The sequence below is a fragment of the Cyclopterus lumpus genome, chromosome 23 (genome assembly GCF_009769545.1).
Source record: "Cyclopterus lumpus isolate fCycLum1 chromosome 23, fCycLum1.pri, whole genome shotgun sequence".
NCBI classification, from domain to species: domain Eukaryota; kingdom Metazoa; phylum Chordata; class Actinopteri; order Perciformes; family Cyclopteridae; genus Cyclopterus; species Cyclopterus lumpus.
The window spans coordinates 10170518-10194071 of NC_046988.1; the positions used below are offsets into that span (position 1 = coordinate 10170518).

Consider the following 23554-nt stretch of genomic DNA (forward strand, 5'->3'; position numbering starts at 1 on the left):
CTACGAAAAATACTAAAAGGACTTTTTAACAATCAAAATAGTGGCCTAATTGCTGGATGTAATTACGAGAATATTTCCAGATGTTACCGTAAAGTCCCTGCTGTGGACTGTGGACTGAAATTAAAAGCACACTACGGATGCATGCAAACGTCAGTTTAGGTGAGAACAGAGACAACGGAGTCTTTTGTCTGCATTCTAACAACTGGAACATAATGAGGAAGAATCAATGGACTAAAAGAACGTGTGGAAAAACAAACATCATAGATCTTTGGAAACGTTTTATTTCTTTAAAACTTTTCTCTTTGAGATTGAAGATGAAAATGAGAAGGATCAAGTGTCGGACACAGAATAGGAAGAGAAACACAAAACAGTATAGAATAGACAACTACTGTAGCTACAGAGCAATGTATACATGTTTCTCTTTTTAGATGAATTCTTCACATTATCTATAATGTTTGTTGACACTCTTGGCGTGAGTTAATCATAAACATGAAAATGAGGTTTTACTTTCTGCTCAGAATCTGCTGCTGAGGTGCCTATCCAACCTCCTTATACACGATAACAGTGCGCCATTAAGACGATCTGTACATGACAGCACATTATCGTGCTTGGTGTTAGGAAGGGACATTTCTCTGTAACCAGTTAGCAAGCGGTGCTAATGAAGGCCGGCATTAAGTATCATCACGGAAACAACATCAAAGCGGATCTCCGAGACGAGAAAATGACTCCGCTGGTGATTCACCACAAACTCATCTCGAGATACACAGAATTAAGGAACAGAGAGAGGGGGGGGGGGGGGAAGAGAGGAGAAGAAAACTGCCTCTGCCCTGTATTAGTTTACCATTTCAACATGACAGTTCATGATTCCTTTTTTTTTGTATTGTGAGTCACTCGGCTTGATACCCGAAAGCCGCTTATGTGGCATAAGGGTCACCGTTTTTAATTCCATCTCAAACCCCTCATGAACAGAGTGAAGTTCAACATATTTACACAGTATGTATGTAAAAAAAAAAAAAAAAACACACTGTCTATCGTTACATTGCAGTGAGATGTCATTTGTCTTGAGTATCTGCGCTGTATTTCCAGTAATCCCAAAAATTCAAAGACTGACAAATCAGGAGCGATGTGAGATTCATTGTTAAAACACGTTTTCATTCCATCGTGATTCAAGCAAACAAATGCTGATCAGCAATGTTGTGCACTTTTTCTTTTTCTGTAACGACAGGCAACTTCAATTCGAAGGAATGTTTGAAATAGTACAAACAACCTAAATAAGGCACATTCATTCCTTTTGGCTTTAGAAAGTAGCGTTTGTGATTTCCTGATGCATATTTGATATTTCACCAGTTTCCACTGCTCCACAGTGCTACAGTAGATTGTATTTGAGAGTCTGTGTTGCAAAACTACAGTATGCAACTAAGAATGTATGAAGTGTCACATAAACGTGTTACAGTGTTTTAAGACTGTAACCTCAGATTTTGAGCATAAAAAAAACATGTATTGAAAAATAAAATCAGAGTAAACAAATCATTTAGGTTTTCATCAAAATGACTAAAAAGATAAGATACAATTAGACAGCAATCCTGATGTAACACAAACATCTTTAAGACGGTCTGTGATAATACGTCTTACGCAAAGGAGAGAATACTTAAAGTTACTGTATGAAACACTCTCAATGAAATACTGATGCCTCTATATGACATACATAAGTAAACACAATCATCAGTGAAAAGATAGTTTATTTCTATATAGTTATTCTTAATGCTTGTTATCGGGTCTGTTTCCGCGTGAAATCAGAAGGAATCGTGCAGGTCCACCAGAAAGTCCTTCAGCTCAGACTCCAGCGGGGCCTTTGGCAGCGACCGACCTGCCGATCTGGCTTCGCTCCTTGTTTCGACCTCCGTGGGACGCTCCAGCAGGTGGAGGAGAGCTCAGTGCCTGGCAGCAGCGTCTCCTTTGGCCAGGAGCAGAGCTTTGCCTCCGCCGGTTCCCTATCGGAGCCCAGGCCCATATTGTTGAGCCCAATGGAGGGAAGGGGGGCATGGACAACCACAACTAGGACTGAGTAGACTGTCAGACCCTGTGAAAGCTATGGAGCTAGAAAACACTTTGGTCTACATGGACCATCAAAACCAGTTCAAGTTCCTTTTAAAAGCACAATGAGCAGGATTTCCTTCAATGTCTAGAAATAATCCCTCTTAATCATCACTTATGACCGACTAGACGTGGGTGGTAGTGTCTGTAGCAGAGATTCTGCCCTTTGCCTTATTTTGCTGTGTTTTGGGGTGTCAACCCGACATTAAAAATGTAGTGACCAGGTGCCAGGTCGCAAGCACGCATCCAAGATGAAGGTAAGAAAATGTCGGACACAGCCCTGAATGGCGAGGCAAAACGAGAGTGAATCTGGCGTTGGTTTTCCACCACAGGAACCCTCGTGAAGGCAACAATCTGTATTGCTGTGAGGACAAACTGCAACCTACAAATCCTACTCATTGGGCCATTAGAAGAAACAACGTACTGCACACTGAAGATGTAACCGTCATGTTCATATATCTGGAGTTACTTCCGGCTCCTGCTGCGCTGGTTTTGATGGCGAAGCCCAGTGTCAAAATACATCTTTCAAAGCGATACTCAGCCCCACCTTCTACTGCACACACACTCAACAGTCATCACACATTAAAGAACATTCACAAACACATATGTCGACCATTACACACACACACACACACACACACACACACACACACACACACACAGACACACACATTCCCTCTGTCTGTTGCTGAATCCAAAGTGACAGCAGCAGCAGTTTCCCGGCATTCTTCCATCCTTGGTCCAGTTATCCCCCGATGAGACACACTCGTCTCCACCGGCGCGGGCCTCGCTCCCTATGTGGGGAAGCAGATGCCGCAGCACTCCATACAGATTTCCAGGCAATCTGAAGACTCGCAGCAGGCGTCCATGATGCCACAGTCCATGTCACAGGGGCTGTTGCAGTCGTCGGCCAGGTCGTCGGTGCCGCAGCAGCAGCAGCAGGCCTCCGGTGAGCATGCGCCGCACGAGGCCTGCGTCGCCACCATGTTGCAAAGCGCCAGGAACTCGCAGAACAGGCAGGCCAAGATGCAGTGGACGCAGCAGTCTGGGTCAACGGCAAACCAGCCAGAGTGACGATGAATAATGAAAGGGATAAATACATGAATAAAATAAATTAACAAAAAAAGGAGACGGGAAACGCACAAATACACCACATAAAAAGATGCATCGGGAGTAAATCAAAATGTAAACACTGAGCAGAGTGTGTGAATGAGGAGCTGCATACTCGGGCAGGCTGACAGGTGGAACGGAGTAGGTATGCGGTAAAAGGGTGAGTGAGGGCTAACTAGGCGGCAGGGGGGCTGAAGGAAATAAGAGAAATTCAAAGAAATGAATTCCTTTCCTGCGGTTTTGATTAACGGACTGTTAAATAATTGTGGCATTATCATGCAAACTGCTCGGTTGATCACACAAAGATGATTAGCAAAGTCCAAGAGTCCATCCTGGTAAGTAGGTGTATTAATGCGGGCAATGCTCACACCTCTGATTAACATTTAAACTCCTCGCAGACCGCCTTTAAATAGCTGGTGGCAAGTTCCGGCTTGTTGTTGCGCAGCAATGAAGGGTTCCCCTTTAAATTACCAATATACCCATTAAGCATCACAAATCTGTTTCTGAATGGCTGCATTAGTTTCATTAAAATGCTTCCGTCTTGAATAGGTAATGAAAAAGAACAAATTAAATGTTTTTTCTTCCACTGACACACTGTGTTATTAATGGCATGCAGCAAGTTCAGGATGCAAAGCGAAATAATTTTTACTTCCTCTCTTCCTTAACTGCAGTCAGAATAATATTTCTCTTCAATATTGTACAGAAATGTAATCAAATTAATTTACCCATTCTCATTTTTAAAGAAAGAAACTCAATCATTGTATCAGTCACTTTATAAAAGCTGATGTAGTTAAATTTGGAATAAAATTCTTCAATTGAAATGTAAGACATAATAAAGCAAAATACACTGTAGGTGAGATTAAATAGAGAACAAGAAGTGTGTATGCATGGCCCACAGATTACATCACATTTCATGTTGCCATGCTCCACACCAGAACTTGTGCAGTTGGATGTAAGTCAGTAAATCATCCGGTAAGTGTGCCTGGCATATACCCCTTGCAGCTGTCTCCTGTTTGAACCAAGGCCGGTGCAGCGCCACTGCTTTGGAGTGTTAAAAAGACATGATGTGGATGGATGCAGAAAAATAGCATTACAAACAGGGCACATTTGCATAACTTTCATCAGCCCATCTAGAGCTGTCAGAAGGGGCTGTTACTGATTGGGTTAGAGGGAGAGCGAAAGGAGGAGAGTGTGGAGGACGGCATGGGAAGGCAAGCTGAGGACCGCTGGATGCTCATGTTTGATTAATCAAAGTAGCGGGGATTTTTTTTTTTTTACTCTATTTTTGCGGCGCTCAGGGCTGCAGCGCTGACCAGAAGCACTAGCTGACTGTGATACAAACAAGATAGAGAAGGGGAACATGAAACGAGCAAGTGCGTGTGCACACGTGTGTGTGTGTGTGTGCATCTGTGAGGGTGCCTGAAGTTTGACTGCATCTTATTATCCTTATCTGAGGCCATAACACTGGCAGTGATGGAAGATGCATGAGAATAAATTCACTTCTGAACATCTGGTGAGGACATGCAAGTGAATCGCTTTCGGGCAGATCGTGGATTTGTTTCACGGTGGCATAACAAAACTGATACTACCCTCCGTACTGGCATCCGTTGGAGTGTACTGCCATCTGAGTGTTACAGAATGCAACGGAAAACAATAAACGCTGCCCGGCCAAAGCCCCATTAACAAAACCTTGTGTAGCCTAACAAACTTTGAAGGACCCAGAGGGTATAGCCATGCCAGCCTTGAGAATGTAACAGCCTGTGAATACGGTATAAACACAGTACATAGGCATTAAGCAGCGGCCGGCCATCTCAGCTATTCACTTGGATGTATAATTCAACACCAGCGATTAGTCTGGATCTTAGAAAGGCGAGTAAGGAGATGGGGAAACAGCAGGAAGGGGGCGGGGGGGGTCGTATACTGTACACAAGAGAGCTGGACGCAAGGCACATCTCCACGAAAAACAGAGACAGACAGACAGACAGGCAGACAGAGACACTGAGTGAAACCAACCAACAGACAGACGGAACAGCGCGCACTGACACCGCTCCTGTTTAATGTCAGCGAGCGGCGATGAAGCCCAGAGTTTGCAGGGGCCAAAAACAGCGTCCGGCGCCTCTGAGGGAAATAGTTTGAGACATCTGGAAAGCTCACATCAAAAAGAAAGAAAAAAAAGAAAGAAAAGAAAAAGGGAGCGGCATGACACAAAACAAGCTGGATGGGCCTCAGAGCGGCAAGCTGTGCAAAACATTCAAACTTACAAAGAGGGAGAGAGAGGGCAAGATGGACAGACGGACAAAGACGAAGAGAGAGCGAGATTGATCAGACAAAGCCTCGGTGGCCATGGAAATGCACAGAGGGCGCACATGGGTAAAGAGGGTAGAGGGTGTGGGCTGGATAGAGAAGGTCCACAACATACACTTTAAAGCAAGCCTGTGTATAATGCATGACTGAGGGGAAAAGTCGAAGCTGGAGGACTAGTGCTTACACAACACACACACACACACACACACACACATCAAGGGGACTACGCTCGCGGCCTTGGCCCTAAATCTCTAAATGAGGCTAAAGCAGCTTGGAGACCTTAACTGATTACACACAATTAACAAAAACACAAACTGGATGACAAGAGTTGAGGCAACCCACCCTGCTGAACAAAAGCAGTGTGTTAAATGACTCCTTAGAAGCCGTGGTGTTATCACACGATTGGCTACGGTGCCAACGGCATGTGCCAAGAAACACAGGGAGCGCCAGAATCCCCAGAGCTAGCTCCTGCTAGCTTACGCCTTTTATTTCCTGTGTTCAGGGGGCTGTTTAGGAGGCTAATTTCACAGGCAAACAGATTATGTTAATCCATGTAAACATTCAAACACCACAGCTTGGCTGTTTTCCGGGGGGAAATAAATAGTCGAGAGAGAACATATTGATTCCGAGAGCTCTTGTCTGCAAATAAGCAACACAAAAACCATAATGAGACAGACTAGATGAGCTGCTGTTGTTGTTGTTGTTTTTTGGGGGTTTTTTGCACCCTTTCGCTTCTGTTCTTTAACAATTGAGATGTTAAAAACATGACTAGAATATCTAGAATATCTCTGGCGAATGCATCCCACCTTTACTTCAGTGTTGTGAGTGTGTGCCTTCTTGTTTGGTTCGCCCAAAAGTCAGGCATCATCAAATAAAGATCTGACTGCCTACTTTTTTTCCTTCATTTAAACTCGTATCTCAACCTGACCATTGTGGATCCTTTAATAACGCATAACAGCACATTATTTTCCATCTTCACTTCGGGGTATAAGCCCATAAAAAAAGCAAAACAGCAAAGGCCTTGAGTTGGATGAATAGAGAGGAATTGCCCCTCTCCTTTAAAGAAACATGCCTAAACCTTCATATTGTCCATGCTACAGAACACAGAGGGAGCACATGCGTGTCCACAAACACATGCACAGCAGCAGAGTACAATAGGTGGAGGAGGGATGCCACGTTAATGAGGGCCAGGGCGGTGCTGACGGCGATGTAGGGAGAGCCAGAAAGGGCCCAGAGAGGTGTGAGGGGCCATGAGGGGCCTAGAGAAGGCTGGTCACGACTTTTAATAGGCACCCTGTGCTCTCAGGCCTCGTTAGACGGTCACACCTATCTCCCCAATGGCAGAGGACCAGCCGACCACCTTCATTACTGGACTCACCTTGGCCTTGCACCTGACAAAGTGATGGCTTCCCTGCATGGCAAACGGAGCCTCTGACTTGTTAAAGAAAATAAAAGCTAAAGGAGCGGGATAAGATGTCATTTGCTTGACGGGAGTGATAAATATGAGAGGGCATGCACTCACATCATTAAAAGGTGAGAGAAGGTACGGATTTATTATCAATATCTTATATGGGATTATTGCAGCAGAGCCTGCAAAGCGTAGCCCCTTCAACAGAGAAATCCCTTTGATGGTGTTGGTTTGATGGCATATCATTTCACTGTGCCACCAGATAGCGATGAGTTCATCAGTTTTTTGTCATACGTTCCTAGATAATACAGCTGCCCAATACAGAAATGTTCATTTTTAGACGGCAAGAATAGCTTGTTGCATTTTTGTCGTTAATAAATTATTGAGAACTTAAATCTAACAATTCATGTTTTTTTATGATACGTAATAATAACTCCTTTTAGTAGAGAATAAGTATATCAGAAGATAAATTAGATATCAATAGTTTCATTGGGTATTTTCAAACCTTTTTTTTACCCAAAACAAATTAGAGGCTGTGAATTTTAAAAGGCTGGTATAAAAACAATAGATTTGAGCATGAAAAGCTGAAATCCAACTGAACATCAGAACCAAAAGAGTTAAGAAATAAATCTGGAACTGAGCATCAAACGAACTATAAAAAATCTAGGTGAGGACATTTTCATTTTTTTAAAGTCTGTGTTTACGACGTGCTTTACTTCTGTCTGCTACTTTTGTATCGGCTGTTAATACATCATTTATTTTCACTCAATCAGTAGTTAATAGAATATCCCAGAGCTGATTTGATGGATTTCATTGTTGCAATATGTTGTATTTATTAACAACGGGCGATGCGCTGTGTTCTGTGGTTTATGACAGACCAGGATTACATCTGTTTCGCATCCCATTACAATGTTAAATGCCACTCTTGTAAACCATTAATGTTGGTATATTTATGACTGCAGCCCTCGATTCTTGAGACATCCCTGCGGCCGTGGAAATGGATTTTTAACCAACAGAAGATGGGATGCAGAAATTGAAGCAAGCAAGCAAACAAGGGTTTGAAAAGATAGTTTCAACGTGTCCGTGTGTGGGCTTGTGCTCTCTTCTCCTCTGCGGGGTTGTTACCGTGTGTGTGCACACTCACCTTCTGGTAAAGGAGGTTTCTGCGACGCTGTGGAACTGCCTTTACTGCGTCTGCTGCTGTCACTGTTGACCGACAAGCTGGACCTCAATTTCCTCTGCACCCTCTGCGACACCGGCGTGGACGGCTGCTTCCTGGGCTGCTCCGTCGTCGTGGCCGCCGCTGACCTCGTACCAGGGCCGGACCCACTCGCGGCGGCGCTCGTACTGGCACCACAGGAGCACTTACGCGTGGCCCTGGCCCCACCGATGCCAGGGTGGACGCCGTTGCCGTTGCTGTGACGAAAGCCATTTTGGTCCTTGCCAGCGTCTCCCTCGGCTGGCTCCGAGGGCACCGTCTGAGTCTGGGGTTGAGCTGGAGACGTGAAGAAAACAACATTTCATTTTTACTCATGTTTAGTAAAGAGCTGGTTGTCTAGTTGCAGTATTCAAAGACAGTTAAAACGATTCAGTTTATTTGGGGTATTTCAGCTTTCTTGCATTCCCCAGCTGACTACTGAACTACAAGCTCAGGGTCTTAATACAAGACAATCTCATAAATGGAATAAAGAAACAAAACAGAAGGCTGCTTCTTTATTCATGCTTTTTTATGCAAATGTAGAGGACAAAACACTAAAATACACAAACATCAAAAAGAACTAGCGGTTTGCTTTAATAACTTATGAAATGTTTGTAATGTCTATTTTTATGGAAGACTAAGAGTTGTGGATTCCTTTCCCCCGTACGGCAGTAAGAGAGTGATAACCCTGTTACTTTATTTTAACTGAAGAGAACTTTGTCTGCACTCTCGGCACCTGTGATGTTCAGTCCTTTCAAACCGAACCCGGTAATGGAGACGTGCCTAAATAATTCTCAGCAAATCTTGCCGACGTTTCCTAACACGATCATATCGATCACATGGCAAACATTTCAACCTGGAGTGACGGAAAGGAGCGGAGAGATATAGGAACCTCATATGTGACAGGTTCACAAAAGCCACCGCTGTAGGCAGTCAGACATGTGTGGGAGCGGTACCCCGGTGAGTTACGACAAGTGTGCGGGGAAGGGAGATTAATGCGGTAAAAAGAGAAAGAGAGCCTGTGATACTGTGCATATACAAAAAAGCTGCTGTCTGCAACAGTAATGATCTCCATTCCTCTGAAAGCTCAGAGATGGCCTTTCTAAGTGTGCGTGTGACAGCAACAGAAAGTCAGGAGACAGCGACCTGTCTGATAAGAAAGAAGGCGAAGGATGTGAGTGAGCAAAGGAGGTGGCATTTTACAGAGAGGAACACCTGCACATTCAGCTCTACTGGGAGTTACTCCGACATTACCTTCCCTCCACATCAGAGCCACTATGCATGTGCACGCGCCGCCAGTGCACGGTTAACTTGAGATTTAGTGAATTATTCATCTCTTTTAAAGTCTGTCTGTGTGAACCATACGTATTCAGTTTTTGTTCCTATTCTATACTTTCTGTATATACATTGAATATATGCTGTCCTCACCATCATATTCCGCCTCACTTAACAGCTGTGTAGCACAAGCTGAATCTTGTTTAAGTGCTTTGCAGCTGTCCAAAAATCAACACATTTTCCAAAGGGGGAGGCGAACTGACAGAGAAGTTAATACGTTGCTGGTAGATTTTTTTCCATCTCTATTTTCTTTCTGTCAGCTCACCAACAAGTGCAATTACAGTTAACAAGAAGGAGAGAGAGTGTGGGAATCGGGCCTCACGCTTTTTAACAACACATCACCCTGGGAGAGGCCGGACGCGGATGTGGATGTAAAACAAAGCAATTAAATACACACACTGGGTTTTTGCCTTCTCCTCATTCAGGCTTATTTATGCTGCCTCGATAAACAAATATAGACTTTAGGGATCAGGATTCCATGCAATTTGAATTAGACAACTGGGTAGCACACGATATAATTCATTATGCAGTGGTTTAAGACCAGGTTGATGGATTTTCTTCTCCAAAAGACAAAAGCCTTGCAGTCTGCCCATGACAATGTGCATGGGAGGGACTAAAGCTTGCTAACAAGGAGACCTGGAGTAGGCTACATCTGTTGTTGTTCTTCAGTTTTACCTCTGACAGCTTGCCCCGTTTTTCACCCTTTTTTAATATAGGCACCTTTTTTTTCCACCAGTCTTTTTTGCTGTAATGCTTGGCAACACGTTATTATAAAGGAAGCCAGGAGCACACACACATACACACACGCACACGCGCACACATTGTAGAGTTGTCTCCATATCAACACAGTGGGCCTTACTTGGGTTGGCCAAAGATACTTTCTTTCAAATGGATCCTGTGTTATAGTAATCTGGTTGTGCAACTCCAACTTCAAGGTGCACAGACCAGTGGGACAACTTTTGTGAGTCAGCTCGCTCTCCTTACAATAATAAACAATAATCACAAAGCAAAAGTTAGCTCTTCAGCATGTTGTGACACATTTAAAAGCTGCAACTTAGACGTGTCTTAATTCCAGTGAAACAAGGTTGGTACTGTGAGCAATTCATGTTTTAAAATGGTCAGAATCCAGAAAGGAAAATCTTTCTTTTTTTTCTCGCGGAATTTAATCCCTCAGATGTAGCCCCACATATTTGAATGTGTAAACACAGAAATGCGCTACGCTGACAGTAATGGAACTGAAGGGGGGAATCCCTCTCTTTAGCTAATGATGAACTCGTCCACACACAAACATACAGGAGCACAAATCACAGCTGAGGATGCACAGCAATAATATGTCAGCTGTTTCTTGAGTATCACGTCAATACAACACAGCAAAACTCCTGCAGTTCCTTCACAAATCCTTCACCCATAGTATCTTGCGTAATAACACAGTAGTCTTTCCCATCTAGGCTTGACTCAAACACACATAAACACACGTTCATGCACAAAAAGGCCAAAGTAAACTGTGAGGCATAATTACCTTTCCTTTTGGGGTAGTCAAGCTTTCAATTTACCAAAGTATAAATAGTTATTAAGAAACCACCATAGTACATAAGCGGTACTCAGGTTACTGACACACTGCAAAGTCCTAAAAAAGTGGTTCAAGTCTGCAGAGAAGTGTGCCTCAGTGGCACGTTCCTGCGTAGCCTTTACACAGTCAGGTCTTCTTCTTCTTCTTCTTTTATCCTGATGAGCGCTGTGACTGAGACGAATGGACACAATGAAGTAATATTCATAATCGTTGATCACGATAATGACGATACTGTCAAAGATGGCAATGACAGACTTGTACAGTCACCGTGAGACAAATGAAGACATAATGAGAGAAGGCAGAAGTTCAGTCAATCCTGTTGGGAATGTGCCACGCTGGTAAGTTGGCGCATCGAAAACTTTCTCTGCACCTGCAGTGCCATGAGAGGATGTTTGCTAGCACTTGGCTGTTGTGTACTGTATAACTAGAGACAATATAGAGTCAGGAAAAAGGAAGTATATCAAACAACCATTATTTGGTCAAAATTGAACATAATGTTATAATATAATGCAGTAATGTCATTGATGAAAATGAAGTTTCATTCCGCATCCGAGGAGTCAGCTGATGAGCAGGTGCCTGTTGATGAATCTTAAAGGAGCAACACGGACACGCCGCTTCTGCATCGTGTGCATCCGAGTGCAGAACACAGCAGGAACCGCAAACGGCATCAAAATTTTATACGAACAAACTCCCAGCGACTTTTAAAAAGATCATACGCAGTTGTGCATTTGCCACAAGCGTGTAGAGATAGGTAGGTGTCCCGAGATAACCGACAGCACACAACCTGACAGGTTGCATTAAAACACCATGTTTTGGAGGAAGAAGTGGACACACACACACGCACAGATGCTTCAAATTGGACTTGTAACCGCCCTATTTCTAGCACATCAACAACTGTTGAGAGTGTACATTTGTAGTTGAATAAAACATGGTATTCCCCTACACACACTGTCACACACATCACAGGGGAAACTAGGGGGTGAGTGGTTCTTGACTGTCTAAGCAGCATCCCAATTTGGTCCCAGCTACTAGTAGCTGACAGCCTCAAATATCTGGGGAGCATTTTTAAAAGGCCAGTGTTTGATGGATTCATGAAGAACACACAAATATAATTGCCATTTGTCACTGAGTCTTCAGTGGCTGCGCCACACAGGGACCGAGCACCGGAGTGCCTGGAGATTGCTGGAGCCGCGCCAGAGCTGTGCGCTCTGTATGTAAAACTGAGTATATAAACACCTTCGTTTTTGTCACAGAAAATAGGTCCTACAGGAGGAAGCTGGAAATTGTACCCAAAAGACAGAAGGAAGAAGAAGAGGAGTATATATGTGTATATATATATATATATATATATATATATATATATATATATATATATATATATACATATATGTATATGTCACAAGCCTACTGCATCCCCCCACAACCCCCCCCCCACACACACATACAAAGGCAGACCTACCAGGAAGGAATATGCATGTATGCATGTCAACTGAAACAGAGATGTATAAACAAGAACTCTAAAATAGTGAAGAACATGAGAATATAACGCAGAGGTCAAACCGGGCGCTGTGGAGATTCTCATTTACACACTGCGATGTCGAGAGTCGAAAAAAGGCAGGGAGCGGATTGAGCAACCACACGAGCTCCGCATCACTGAAGCTTAGTCCTTTTTAATATTAATGCCCCAGAGACAGAGAGAAAACGGAAGAAAGGAGACAAAAGGTGTTTGCCCAGGCGTATTAGAATGCCCATCATAGAGAGCATACAGTTATTCAAATGTCACATCATGTCAACCAAATAAACACCGCAGTCCAGATCTTGTATTCATCTCCTAATAGCCGTTATTACACAATGCTATGAGTTTGTGAGTTAACACTGAATGGAACTGGAGAGTGGAAGAAAGGCATTTATTTTTAGTTATGGATCCCCAAACAGCGACGTGCAGAATACAACAGTGACAGTTAGCTCTGAAATGCTAATTCCACTAACAGGGCCAGTGTTTTGTTTATCTTTTTGTGCCTTGTATTAGAAAAACATGTATATTTTCTGCTCGGCTGGCCATGTACCTGCATGATTGAAATGCTAATTTGTAAATGTGCAATGACCTAGCCAGACTCTTCTTACCAGCACCACCACCAGCACCTCCTCCTCTCTCTGCCAAAACAGCCTGAGGTATCATCTCTCCTCCTAACAAACAGCAGCGTGTGGAACAGCCCCTGCTTTTCAATCCAAAGGGATATATTTTCTCATTAGAAATTATACATCTTCCCTGTCCATATTTATAGACGCAAAACCAGGGGAATTATACTGTAGAGAGAGTGAGGGGGACGGAGAGAGAGAGAGAGGAAAATAGTACAATGAATGTTATTACAAAGGCCTCTGATTGAAATTTTCCTTGGGCGTATCAAAGCCCCGTTTACCGTTTGACCTTAAACTCCGGGACAAGGACTTTCTTTATTGTCTGGAGGGACGCATTGGAAGGAACAGACAAGCAACTGCATCATTTAAGTGTCCCAGCACAACAAAACCCACCAACGGTGATTAGCATCCATATAATGCAGATATAAGCAGTGTGAAATGAGAGCAAATTGGTGATGTCAACCGGCAACCAGGAACGAGCATTTGATTAGAAAGAGACGTGGCTGTCGAAACTGTGTGGTCTCGTCTTGAGCTGTTTACACAGGAGGTGGATGGCGACCCGACACGGGCTAACACAAATGTCACTCGTTCCAACAGATATGAAGGAAAATGTGACTCTGGACATCTCTCGGCAATCCTGGCCCTGTCAGTTCACACACGCACGCGCGCAATGTTTTGTATTTATCCAAGATAAAATGGCGATGATGGCGGCAGCGCGGGTGATGATGACCGCCGAGGATAGCTAAATTAACTGCTCTGATATTGGATCCTCATCAGCAGAAGTGACAGGCCCTGCGTGTGTGTGGGTGTGTTATGGCAACCCGCAACAGAACTCTATTAGCTGTCTTCACCTGTCAGGGCTGTTCACATTGTGTAGCATCTCATTTTTCGCAGGAAACATCACTTTTTTTTTTTGTGTCTGCATCTCCATCCCATTCCAGGGCAATCAGTCAATATTGCTCAGCTCGTTTTCAGCGGTGACACGCGTATTCTCCCGCCCTGTTTTAATTCTCTGTGACAGCCATTCAAATTTTACTCCTCCAACCTGCTGAAGGGGAAGTGACACGCGGAGACAGAGCTTAATATTATTTCCGACCCCCTCCCTCACCACCGCCGCCTCCACCCAACATTGAGAGAAGCAGGGCGTCTGGGATTTACTCATTTCAAATGTTGCTGCTGATTGAGTTGAAAAAAATAACCCCCTCGGACCTTGTTCTGCTTAATTACATTTTACAGTAGCAAATGCAACTTGAAAGACAAGAGCTTGATTTGAGGACATGAACCTCTCAGCGTACCGCTTGCACCAGGCGGGCCAAGGTATGTGTGAGTGCTGCGAAGGGGAACTCATGAGAAGGGGGTCATCAATTATCCTTTGATTTCAAAACGGAACATTTTCCCAAATGCATATGTCTGACTGCTATCTAAATCACTGAAAGTCCCGATGAGATGCCATTTTCTCTTACATGAATCATGTTGAGGCCCACCCCGACACCCCAGAGCTCCGACTACTGAAGTCTCCGGTCTCTCCACTGTTGTGTGGGATTTGGCATGGCGCTAATGTGAGTGCTACTAATGTAGCGGAAGGCCAGGCATCAAGGAGCGTTGAGAGCCTTACAACCTGGCTGCTGTGAGACACACTAAATGGTGCCTTATTCTCTTCCTCTCCTCATTTCTGAGATGAATTTGTACGAGGCTGTTTCTGCATTAAGCTTCGTCAAACGCCTTTTATTCTCCCTCATCTGTTTCTTACTATCTAAGAAAGGGAAAGGGAATGTAGTATAAAGTCAGGCGAATGCGCGAGTGCCGAATATTTAAAAAGCTGCACATCTTGCACGGATTTAGGCTTTACACGGCTAGCTCCCACAATTTCTAGAAAGATCAATTATGACGTGACTCAGAGCGGGCCTGAGGGAGCTGCCAGGCTCCATACTGAAAAAACGTGCTCCACCCTCTCCTCGCTGACGACTCAAAACAAAAAAAAAACGGCGCAACCGAGCAGGAGCGAATGGGAGGGGAAGAGGAGGGAGGGAAGAAGGGGAACGGGGGTATTTCAGTTTCAGTTACATCGATGACTCAAATATTCCTCCAGCTTCAAAATCTCCTCGCTAAAGTAGAAGTTCCACAGGAAACTCACTTGATTGAAATTCCACAGCAGGCGCGCAGACGTGCACATGCGCAGTTGGGCACACACACACACACACGCATGCTAAACGGCAGACATAGAGTCAACCACACACACCAAATAAATACAGTGTGCATCTGCAGCAGATCCACTAACAGAGTCAGAGATGAGGATCTGGCAGTAGCTCTACCACTCCCTAAAAGCCAAAATACAACTGAGGTCGGTCTCTGGGTCAGAGAGGGGATAGACAGTCTATCAAAATGCCCCCACATCTAGTTCCTTTATTTGCTCAGTATCAATCTCAGCATTAACCCTCTGCTAATGGGACAGCTGTGGGTCAGCGCCTCGCATCTTCGGGATGCCAATCAAGGCCTTAAGCTGAGAGATCAGCCTTTGGGACAGAGGTGCTCGTCTGCCTTTGAGTGGCTTTTTAAACACGGAGACGCCCGTATCGATTTTAGCTCTAGAGTGGGGGGGGGGGGAGTATTGCGCTAGCCAGGGCCTGTGCTGGCTGCGGCTGTCTGTGTGTCTGGACGGGAGCCATCCCCTGGTCCCCGGTCACCCTCCACTGATCAGGGGGGCCTGACAGAATGACCTAGCAGAGAGGCACTGAACCTGCAAACACGAAGGGGGCAAGGCGCTGGGAGCTCGAGGGGGCCGGGGCTGGCGGGGGCAACATCAGCAGAGATCTCAGTAATAGAAAAGGGTTTTAACCTTAATGTTGGAGCCCAAACCCTGTTAGAGGCCAAGTAATCCCCCCTGCGCTGCTCTCATTTGAACTGGCTGATTTTTTTTTTTCTCTCTCTCTCTCTCTCTCTCTCTGAGTTGCTGTCTGGTGTGGCTCTGGTTAGAGAGGGGGTAAACATGAGCAGAGCAGTCTGTCAACCTCTACCTCAAATACTTATGTATTGTGTACCATTTGATGCATTATTAGAGATTCAACTGACCAGCAATACAAAAGGTCGTTGAAATTTGCATCAACTCCACCAACTAAAATATTAGTGAGAGTTCACACCAAAATAAAAACACTGTCCCTTTAAATTGATGAGTCCAATGAGAATACATACATACGCATTTTTCTATAGGTTACGTATTGAATGCAAGACCTTTCTTTCATTATATACTGTGGTATTGCTACTGTGATGCAAGTAAAAGATCTGAACATGTCTTACACCACGGCAGATGTGTGTTTCAAAAGAACTAGTTGGACACAAAAGGTCAATTGGTGTTAAAATGGCTTTGAAAGATTACTATTAATGTTCACATTCTCTGCTATAAAGAGGAAAAGAGAGAAATACACTCAAAAATCTATATATGTTGCCTTGTATCTAACATGAGTGAATAAAAGACTGCAGTCCATGAATCGTGGCCGGCATATCTATCATCATTTGGCTCAAGTATTTTGAAAATCTTTTTAAAAAATAAAAAATTAACACTGAATAGGCTCGGGCACTTCGGGTAAAATATGCTAATTAACACACTTGAAATTTCCCATATGAAATCTATCTGCAGCAAGACAATGAGAAAATAATTACAACAGAGGTAGAATTACAATGGCCATTTTAATCAACCCCGACACTAGCGTTTCACCCTATTTATACAGATTTTGATTCCATGACCCACTGGTAAGTAATCACTTGAAAATTACGGTTGCGTTATAATAGGTCTATGCTTTAGACACATTATTTCTGCAGAGACAGGTCTCTGAGGATTACAATAAAGATATGAATCTTGCATAACAACAATCAGCATGCACTTCCTATGGCTTCAAAAAGCATTCTGGGAAAAAGACAAACGGGCAGAAGGTTAAAAAGTCTTTAAGTACTTAAGTCACTTTGGAATATACATGAGGCAAAGTGCGACAGTCTGAGAATGTTGATTCAACACTTCGGCAAAAAAATATTTCCGCACTGATGATGAAATGAATGATGGAGAGGCGCTTGCCCTTTGTTTTATCTTTGTCTAACTCTGCCAACTGTCTGATATCATAACACTTTATAGGTTTGTATATAAATCTTAATTGTAGCACTGTCAAGGAATCTTTTCTTGCAAGAAAGGTGCAAGTACGAGACTCTCCCCCGTTAAACAATCCCTTTTACTGCATTTATTAGGGGTCACAAATTCACTTCCGAAAGGTCAATTCTGCGCACAGGTAATAACCTTGAAGGTGTGCCACTAAAGAGTCCAATCAGGGATTCACACAAAGGCCAGACTAATGTATTTCTTTTTTTTTTTAAAGTCATGTTATTTGACCTTCCTTTCTCACTACAGAATTCTTCCTGTGATAAAACAGACCTGTTCTTTGGAAGCTAGTGAGGTCATCTTTATCAAACACAGAAGCATTAAAAAAAAAAAAAAGTATTTGACAATCCGGTGAATAATGTGACGATTAAACTCCTCAAACTGGTGCTGGGTGGTAGCAATTTATTCTGAGGCAGGGGCTGGAGAGCCGAGGCCCTGTTTGGTAGAGATATCAGCTGCTTGAAAACCCAGAACAGTCTCTTGAGGAATGTCCGTCTCTCCCACAAGATTCTCCCTCCTCCCCCAGGATGGTGGAGCCACAGAGGAACCGTTTACTGACGGTCCAACAGGAAGGGCAATATTGTAGTTGTTTTTTTTCATCTAACAAGAAGCAGTGGTTGGATGGCAATCCAGGCAACCCCCACCCTTCTGTTTAACCGCGCAAATTCATGATACTCCGTTCATAATGATCATTTCAGCTTTTTAGGTCACACTTGATGATTAATTGGGCGGCGAGGTTCAGTTACTCACTCTTGAATACACTCCCCTGAAAATGCATGCTGTGCTCCACGAAAAAAACTGTTTTCAAATAATATGTACCCGCTGCCATGTTTATTCCCGCTTGAAGGGCGACCCTTACGTTAAAAAGACAACTTGTCAAAACAATGTTATCATGACTGAAATAGGATATGTGCTGTTATTACAACATTACAATAGGCTTCCTCTTGTTGTGAAAAGTCGCAGTCCACAAACTGTACACAAGCTTTCAATCGGAGAGCCGGGGGGGGCAGGGCGCAGGATGTAGGCAAGCAGATGATTTCTTATTGATTTCCTGTTTCTGTGGAGAATAGGGCTCTCAATTACCCAGCCAGCAAGCACCTCAACAAACAAAACCACACTGAGACTGTGACACTGATACGTTAACTTGAGCCCCCCCCGCCCTCCTAAAATAATGTTCCAGCTTTGATTTAACCACAGAGACAGACAGACAAGGGGACATAAAACTTTCCCAAAGATTATTATTTATTATCATAGCGCAGATTTTGGTTTTTGTCTTGAATTTAACATTAACTATAAATGCTCTTGTAACTCTCTCAAAGAGAAGTAGCATATCTTCCTCTAAAATGATCTTACTAAACAGTGCGTGTGTGTGCGTGTGTGTGTGTGTGCGTGTGTGTGTGTGTGTGTGTGTGTGTGTGTGGGGGGGGGGGGGGGGGGGGGGTCGATGGAGGTGACATCAATTACGACGCAAAACTGTTGTCACAGGGGCTTATCTGCTGAGATGAAAGAAAAGCATGCCTCCCTGCAGAAGTGCAATACTCGACACACACCTGCCAAGCTAGAAAGACCTCTTGACAGAAACATTTTTTTCCTTTTGCAACTGAATCTCTTTTCCTTGCTGATTCAGTAAACAAGCCACCGGCAAGTCATTAAGGTTGATACCAAAAAAAAAAAAAAGCCGGAAAAGGCGCCCTGGAAAAGTTAACAACCTAGAAACAAAAGAACTGTTGTGGCAAATGCAAATAGAATCCTTATTATCGCTTGGCACTTACATGGATGGAAGCAATCAGCTGCTATTAGCCTTTGCTGACACATCTCACTCTTCTTAAGAACAATAAAACACACACACACACACAAAGCTTTTAGCCGGTTTCATTTTGTGACCTGCAATCCATAGCTCAGTATGAAATCATTTCACTGAATGAGAGTGCATCGAGAATTAATTAGAGCTGCTCGTGACTCAAGCTGTTCAATGGCCAATAATTGTTTTGTAAAACCTCCCCGTGTCAGGATATTTGCATGTTGCATTCGCAACATGATTAGTTCAGAGTTACACTACAGGCTTGCAAAGTTTCCCAAATTATAAGATCAGACTGTAAAATGCAGAAAAGAGCCCACCATCATTTTATGATCTAAAACCATATGTTATTGGTATGGTAGGTTATTGGTCAGAGCGATATACAGTATATGAATGACACTGAAGTCTCTGTTGAACAGAAAAACGCCTCCAGCAGCTGGCACAGTTCTTTTATCCAAAAGGTAAATGTTTGGTACGAGAAAAAAAGGTTGTGGCTAAGATGCAATCATTGCATAAAAACAGTAAATGCCAGAACCACAAACAGGATTTACCAACTCCCAAAACAGTGGGCTGCAGTTGGAAGGAGAAGCAAAAGTGGAGGAACGAGCCAAGTCTTGGTCAGTATGGCAGAATGAGCGAGCGTCCATGCTCCCGCCCACTTGTCAAGAGACCTCAGTGCTATCTTGATATTTTAATTGGAAACACCGAAGCTAATATTTTGGTTGGACAAACTGACCCTGCCTTGTGCGTGTGCACTACGCAACTGTCAAAACAATTGCCATTCTTGACGGTTGGAAAAAATAATAATAAAACATTTTTTAAAAAGGGATCATATACTATATAAATGTTTTAAAAAACGATGCCACTGCATTTAACTCAACCTTTTGAGTGCACAAAAGCAGAGATAGTCATTTTCACTCTCTCAAAATAAACGGCTCATTGTTGTTTATCTTTAAAAAACAACACAGAGATATCCTCCGGTACGCTCATAGCTTTTCTTGTGTCGTTAAAACTTACTTCTCACAGGCTCGCAGTAATTCGGCGTCTCCTCCGTCACGTGACTCGGTCTTTCGGCGGCTGGTTTCTTGGGAGACGGCGTTCTTCCTGACGATTCGCTGTCGCAAGCATCTAGGGTCACAAAAGCGCTGAATGTTAAACATGGCGGGAGGAAGGAAAACCTGTTGCACACAGAGTTAAGCAGCAAAATATATATTAAGCTGCACGATGCTAACACAGGGTTAGGGTTAGGGTTATCCTCTTACGGGCCCAACTGTTCTAAACTAATGTGCATTACGACCACTCCTTCAAACACCAGTTAACTTTTACCGCGGGGTCGGCCACAGTGGACAAAGTATAACAGACAGCTGGCCGAGCCAGAGGTGCAGAGGCCACCCGGCCTCTTTTTAAACCAGAAAAAACACCGACCGCTGGCGAATGGTTGCACAACATGGTGGGGCGGTTCAGGTAGAGGCCCTGCCAGAGCCCTGGATCTCATTTTCTCTCCTTCTGTTCCCGCGTGTGCTCTACCTGCCAAGCTTCGTTTTAGTGCCATAAAGGCTGCATTCATCTAAATTGGAACAAGTATGTGGGCAAAGACTCTCGGCCAGATAGCTGTGCAAAAAAAAAATGAGACGGTCTCACTCATCTCCCTAAGACGTGTCCTCTGGCTTCTTGACTCATTGACGCTTTGCTCGTGGCACACTGCTGCTTTGTTCAGTAAATAAACCTTCCCCAATGACTTTATTCACTGGTTTGGTGCCAGATGTCTGCTCACAGCCCTGTTTTCTTTTCTTCATAGCTTGCAAGTTTTTCAGTAACACGGCGTCTTCTTGCGCCACTTTTTTGCCGGGATTCTAAAGAAGAAAAAAAATAAAACGGTGAGGAATGATTCAGCAAAAGCTAGCGATCTCGCTTAGCAAAGCTTGATGCGTTTGTTCCAATGCTACAACACTCTCTGTTTGTAAGCAGTGATGGATGGGGGAGTGGAACGGATGGGCTCAGGCCAGCAGCCCTAGATAGATATGGCACATATCTCAGCTTTGGCGCTGATGTATGATCGCGGCAGTTGCGCTAGCAGTACCGTGTGATGCATCGCGGTATTTAGTGATCACAGTTAGAAATAAATTGGTCTATTCTCAGTACATCCACAGTCCCCTGAGAGGGGAAATCCAGTCTTAACTGCAAGCGCCTTTGAAGGTCCAGCGAAAATCCATTCGCAATCCAGCAGCGCCAGTGATTGCTTACTTTGTCCTACTTTGCTATTTTTTGACAGTGCCATAATGATGCTTGGTATAAATAGGATGGTTAACGGTTCATTGCTTGTTTGAAGAAAAATGAAAAGTGGGTGTGGGGGTAAGCTTATTTTACATGTGATAATCTTAGGGGCAACTAGAAAGTTAATTAAAAACTATAATTGGCTGTGGTTGCTGTTAATAGTCACCAGGGCGTTTCTTCAGACTTTATTGAGGGGGAAAAAGCAAAAACATTATCAAGGCTTAACACTGAGCACAGAAACTGATGTATACTAAAAATCACATGATTATAATTTGTGAAGACAAGGCTGATATTGTCCCAAGCAGAGCGACGAATACTGATACGCTGCGGTAACCTGGTAATGCGGTCGGTGACTAATTCTCGCTATGTGTGTTTTTTCTCTTGTTTTCTCCCATGTTCGACTGCACCAGCAACGTGACTTCTTGACGGAATATGTCACTGATATTCATAGCTCAGCTGCATGGCTAGGGCCCTGGCTGCATGGAGAGAACAACAACCCTGTAAACACTCATAACTTCTCATACGCACGGGCTGGGCATTGCTGTAAGTAGCAGGCATTCTCTAATGTTTGCAAGTCTCAGAGCGTGAGGATCTGACCACCGGCCCAATGAGCTATGTTGTTATGTATGTACACTTCGAGAGGTTGTTTTTTTTTCCCCTCACTCTCCACCCACTTAATGAAATATTAGTTAAATTACATCTTGCTGTAGGACCTCTGGGAACCTCTCGCGGGCCCCCTCGGGAGCCCCAAACCCCACTTTTGGCCACCTCAGTTTAAATTGTATTTCCCATGCTTGTGATTCCTGGTGGCCTTACCTTGTGAGGCTGACAGCAGGGGACTTGTCTCGCGCAGAGGGCCCTGCCCTGGCCCTGCCGGCCCATCCGGAGGAAGTACAGTCTCCTTGGACATGAGACAGTCGTCTTTTTTTTGTGGGACACACACACACACACACACACACACAAGAGGAGTAGAAGACGTTCCTCCCGTCCCTCAGCCCTCAGAGAACCAGCGTCCCATCATCAGCGCAGGCTTGGAGACACAAAGCAACAACCGTGTCATTACTCAACTCGAGACAGTCGTCTGCTTATTCACACGCCGACAAAGTGACGTCGAGCCGCAGTAAAAACTTCGTGGAAAGTTCCCTTCTCTCGCGTTTTTTTCCCCTTCTTCTTCTTCTACACAAAAACCTGCCGAAAGACTCCACGTGCAACAAAAAAAAAACACGCACTCCCCTCGTCTTTAACGCTAGCTAAAAGTGCTGTTTATAGCTAAAGCAGGATGTATTGTTAATAAAGCATTACTTACCTTTCAAACATGACAACTCCCTTGCTTCAAATAGGACTTATTCCCATCCTTCCTTCCTCCGACTCTGTCCCCGGAGCGTTGGGGGGGGGGGGGCGGACGGGGGGAGGGTGGAGGGAGGGGGACGGAACTGGGTAAGCGACGAACTTAGCGTTTCAAAAACTTTTTTTTCCGCTAACTTTAGCGGCCACAGTGTGTGCCCCGCCCCCCCCCCCCCCCCCCGCCCCGGTCCCCACTCCGCTGTTGACGTACGTACGGAGATATCAACAATAGTCCTGTCGACGCGGTCGACGGTCAGCGGCGGTGTTTAGTTCGCGTCCTGAAACTTGTCTTCATCATATCCGGATTCCTGCAGCGCAGCCGGTGAAGTGGAGCCACTCGTCTCTCCCCTTCGCTTCCTTCCCGAACAGAGCCCTCCCTGAACATGTGTCCCACGCAAATAAAGTTAGGCGAAACGGAAAAAGGAAATAGAATATGGAGGATTTTTTTTCCTTCTTCTTCTTCTTTCTTTTTTTCGTCGTAGCTACAGGCCTATTCTAAGTGAAACTTGCATTACAAAGACGTCATAAACGTACGATGCCAAACCGTCAGATTTAGTGGTGCCTACTTTTGGACCAAGACATTAAACACAGATGTGATTAAAAAATAAATCCCACTTTTGCTCAGATAATCAGTTTCATTATTTACACGTGGTCTAGTTTTCACGTTGAGTTTTCACCGAGGAAGGCCATTATATTGTGTTTGATTTCTATACTTTTGTATCTATTTGTCTAATAAATAAGAGAATTTCCAAAGTTAACAATGAGTTAGCAAAAAAGAATTACTGGATTTTCTTATTCAGTAAAGTAAAAGGCTTTTGAACACTTCTGATATAAAC

General features: G+C 44.0%; 1 protein-coding gene across 1 annotated transcript; it reads right to left on the reverse strand.

Annotated features, from left to right (window-relative positions):
• Positions 1 to 260: 260 nt before the first annotated feature.
• On the reverse strand, positions 261 to 22776 carry mdfic (MyoD family inhibitor domain containing). Its single transcript, XM_034526446.1, has 5 exons — positions 22681 to 22776; positions 22191 to 22404; positions 20118 to 20228; positions 8061 to 8411; positions 261 to 3139 (listed from the first exon to the last, which is right to left on the reverse strand). The coding sequence occupies exons 2-5, from the start codon at positions 22282 to 22284 to the stop codon at positions 2889 to 2891; spliced, it is 807 nt and encodes a 268-aa protein (XP_034382337.1). The 5' UTR covers positions 22285 to 22404; positions 22681 to 22776; the 3' UTR covers positions 261 to 2888.
• Between the last annotated feature and the right edge of the window lie 778 nt (positions 22777 to 23554).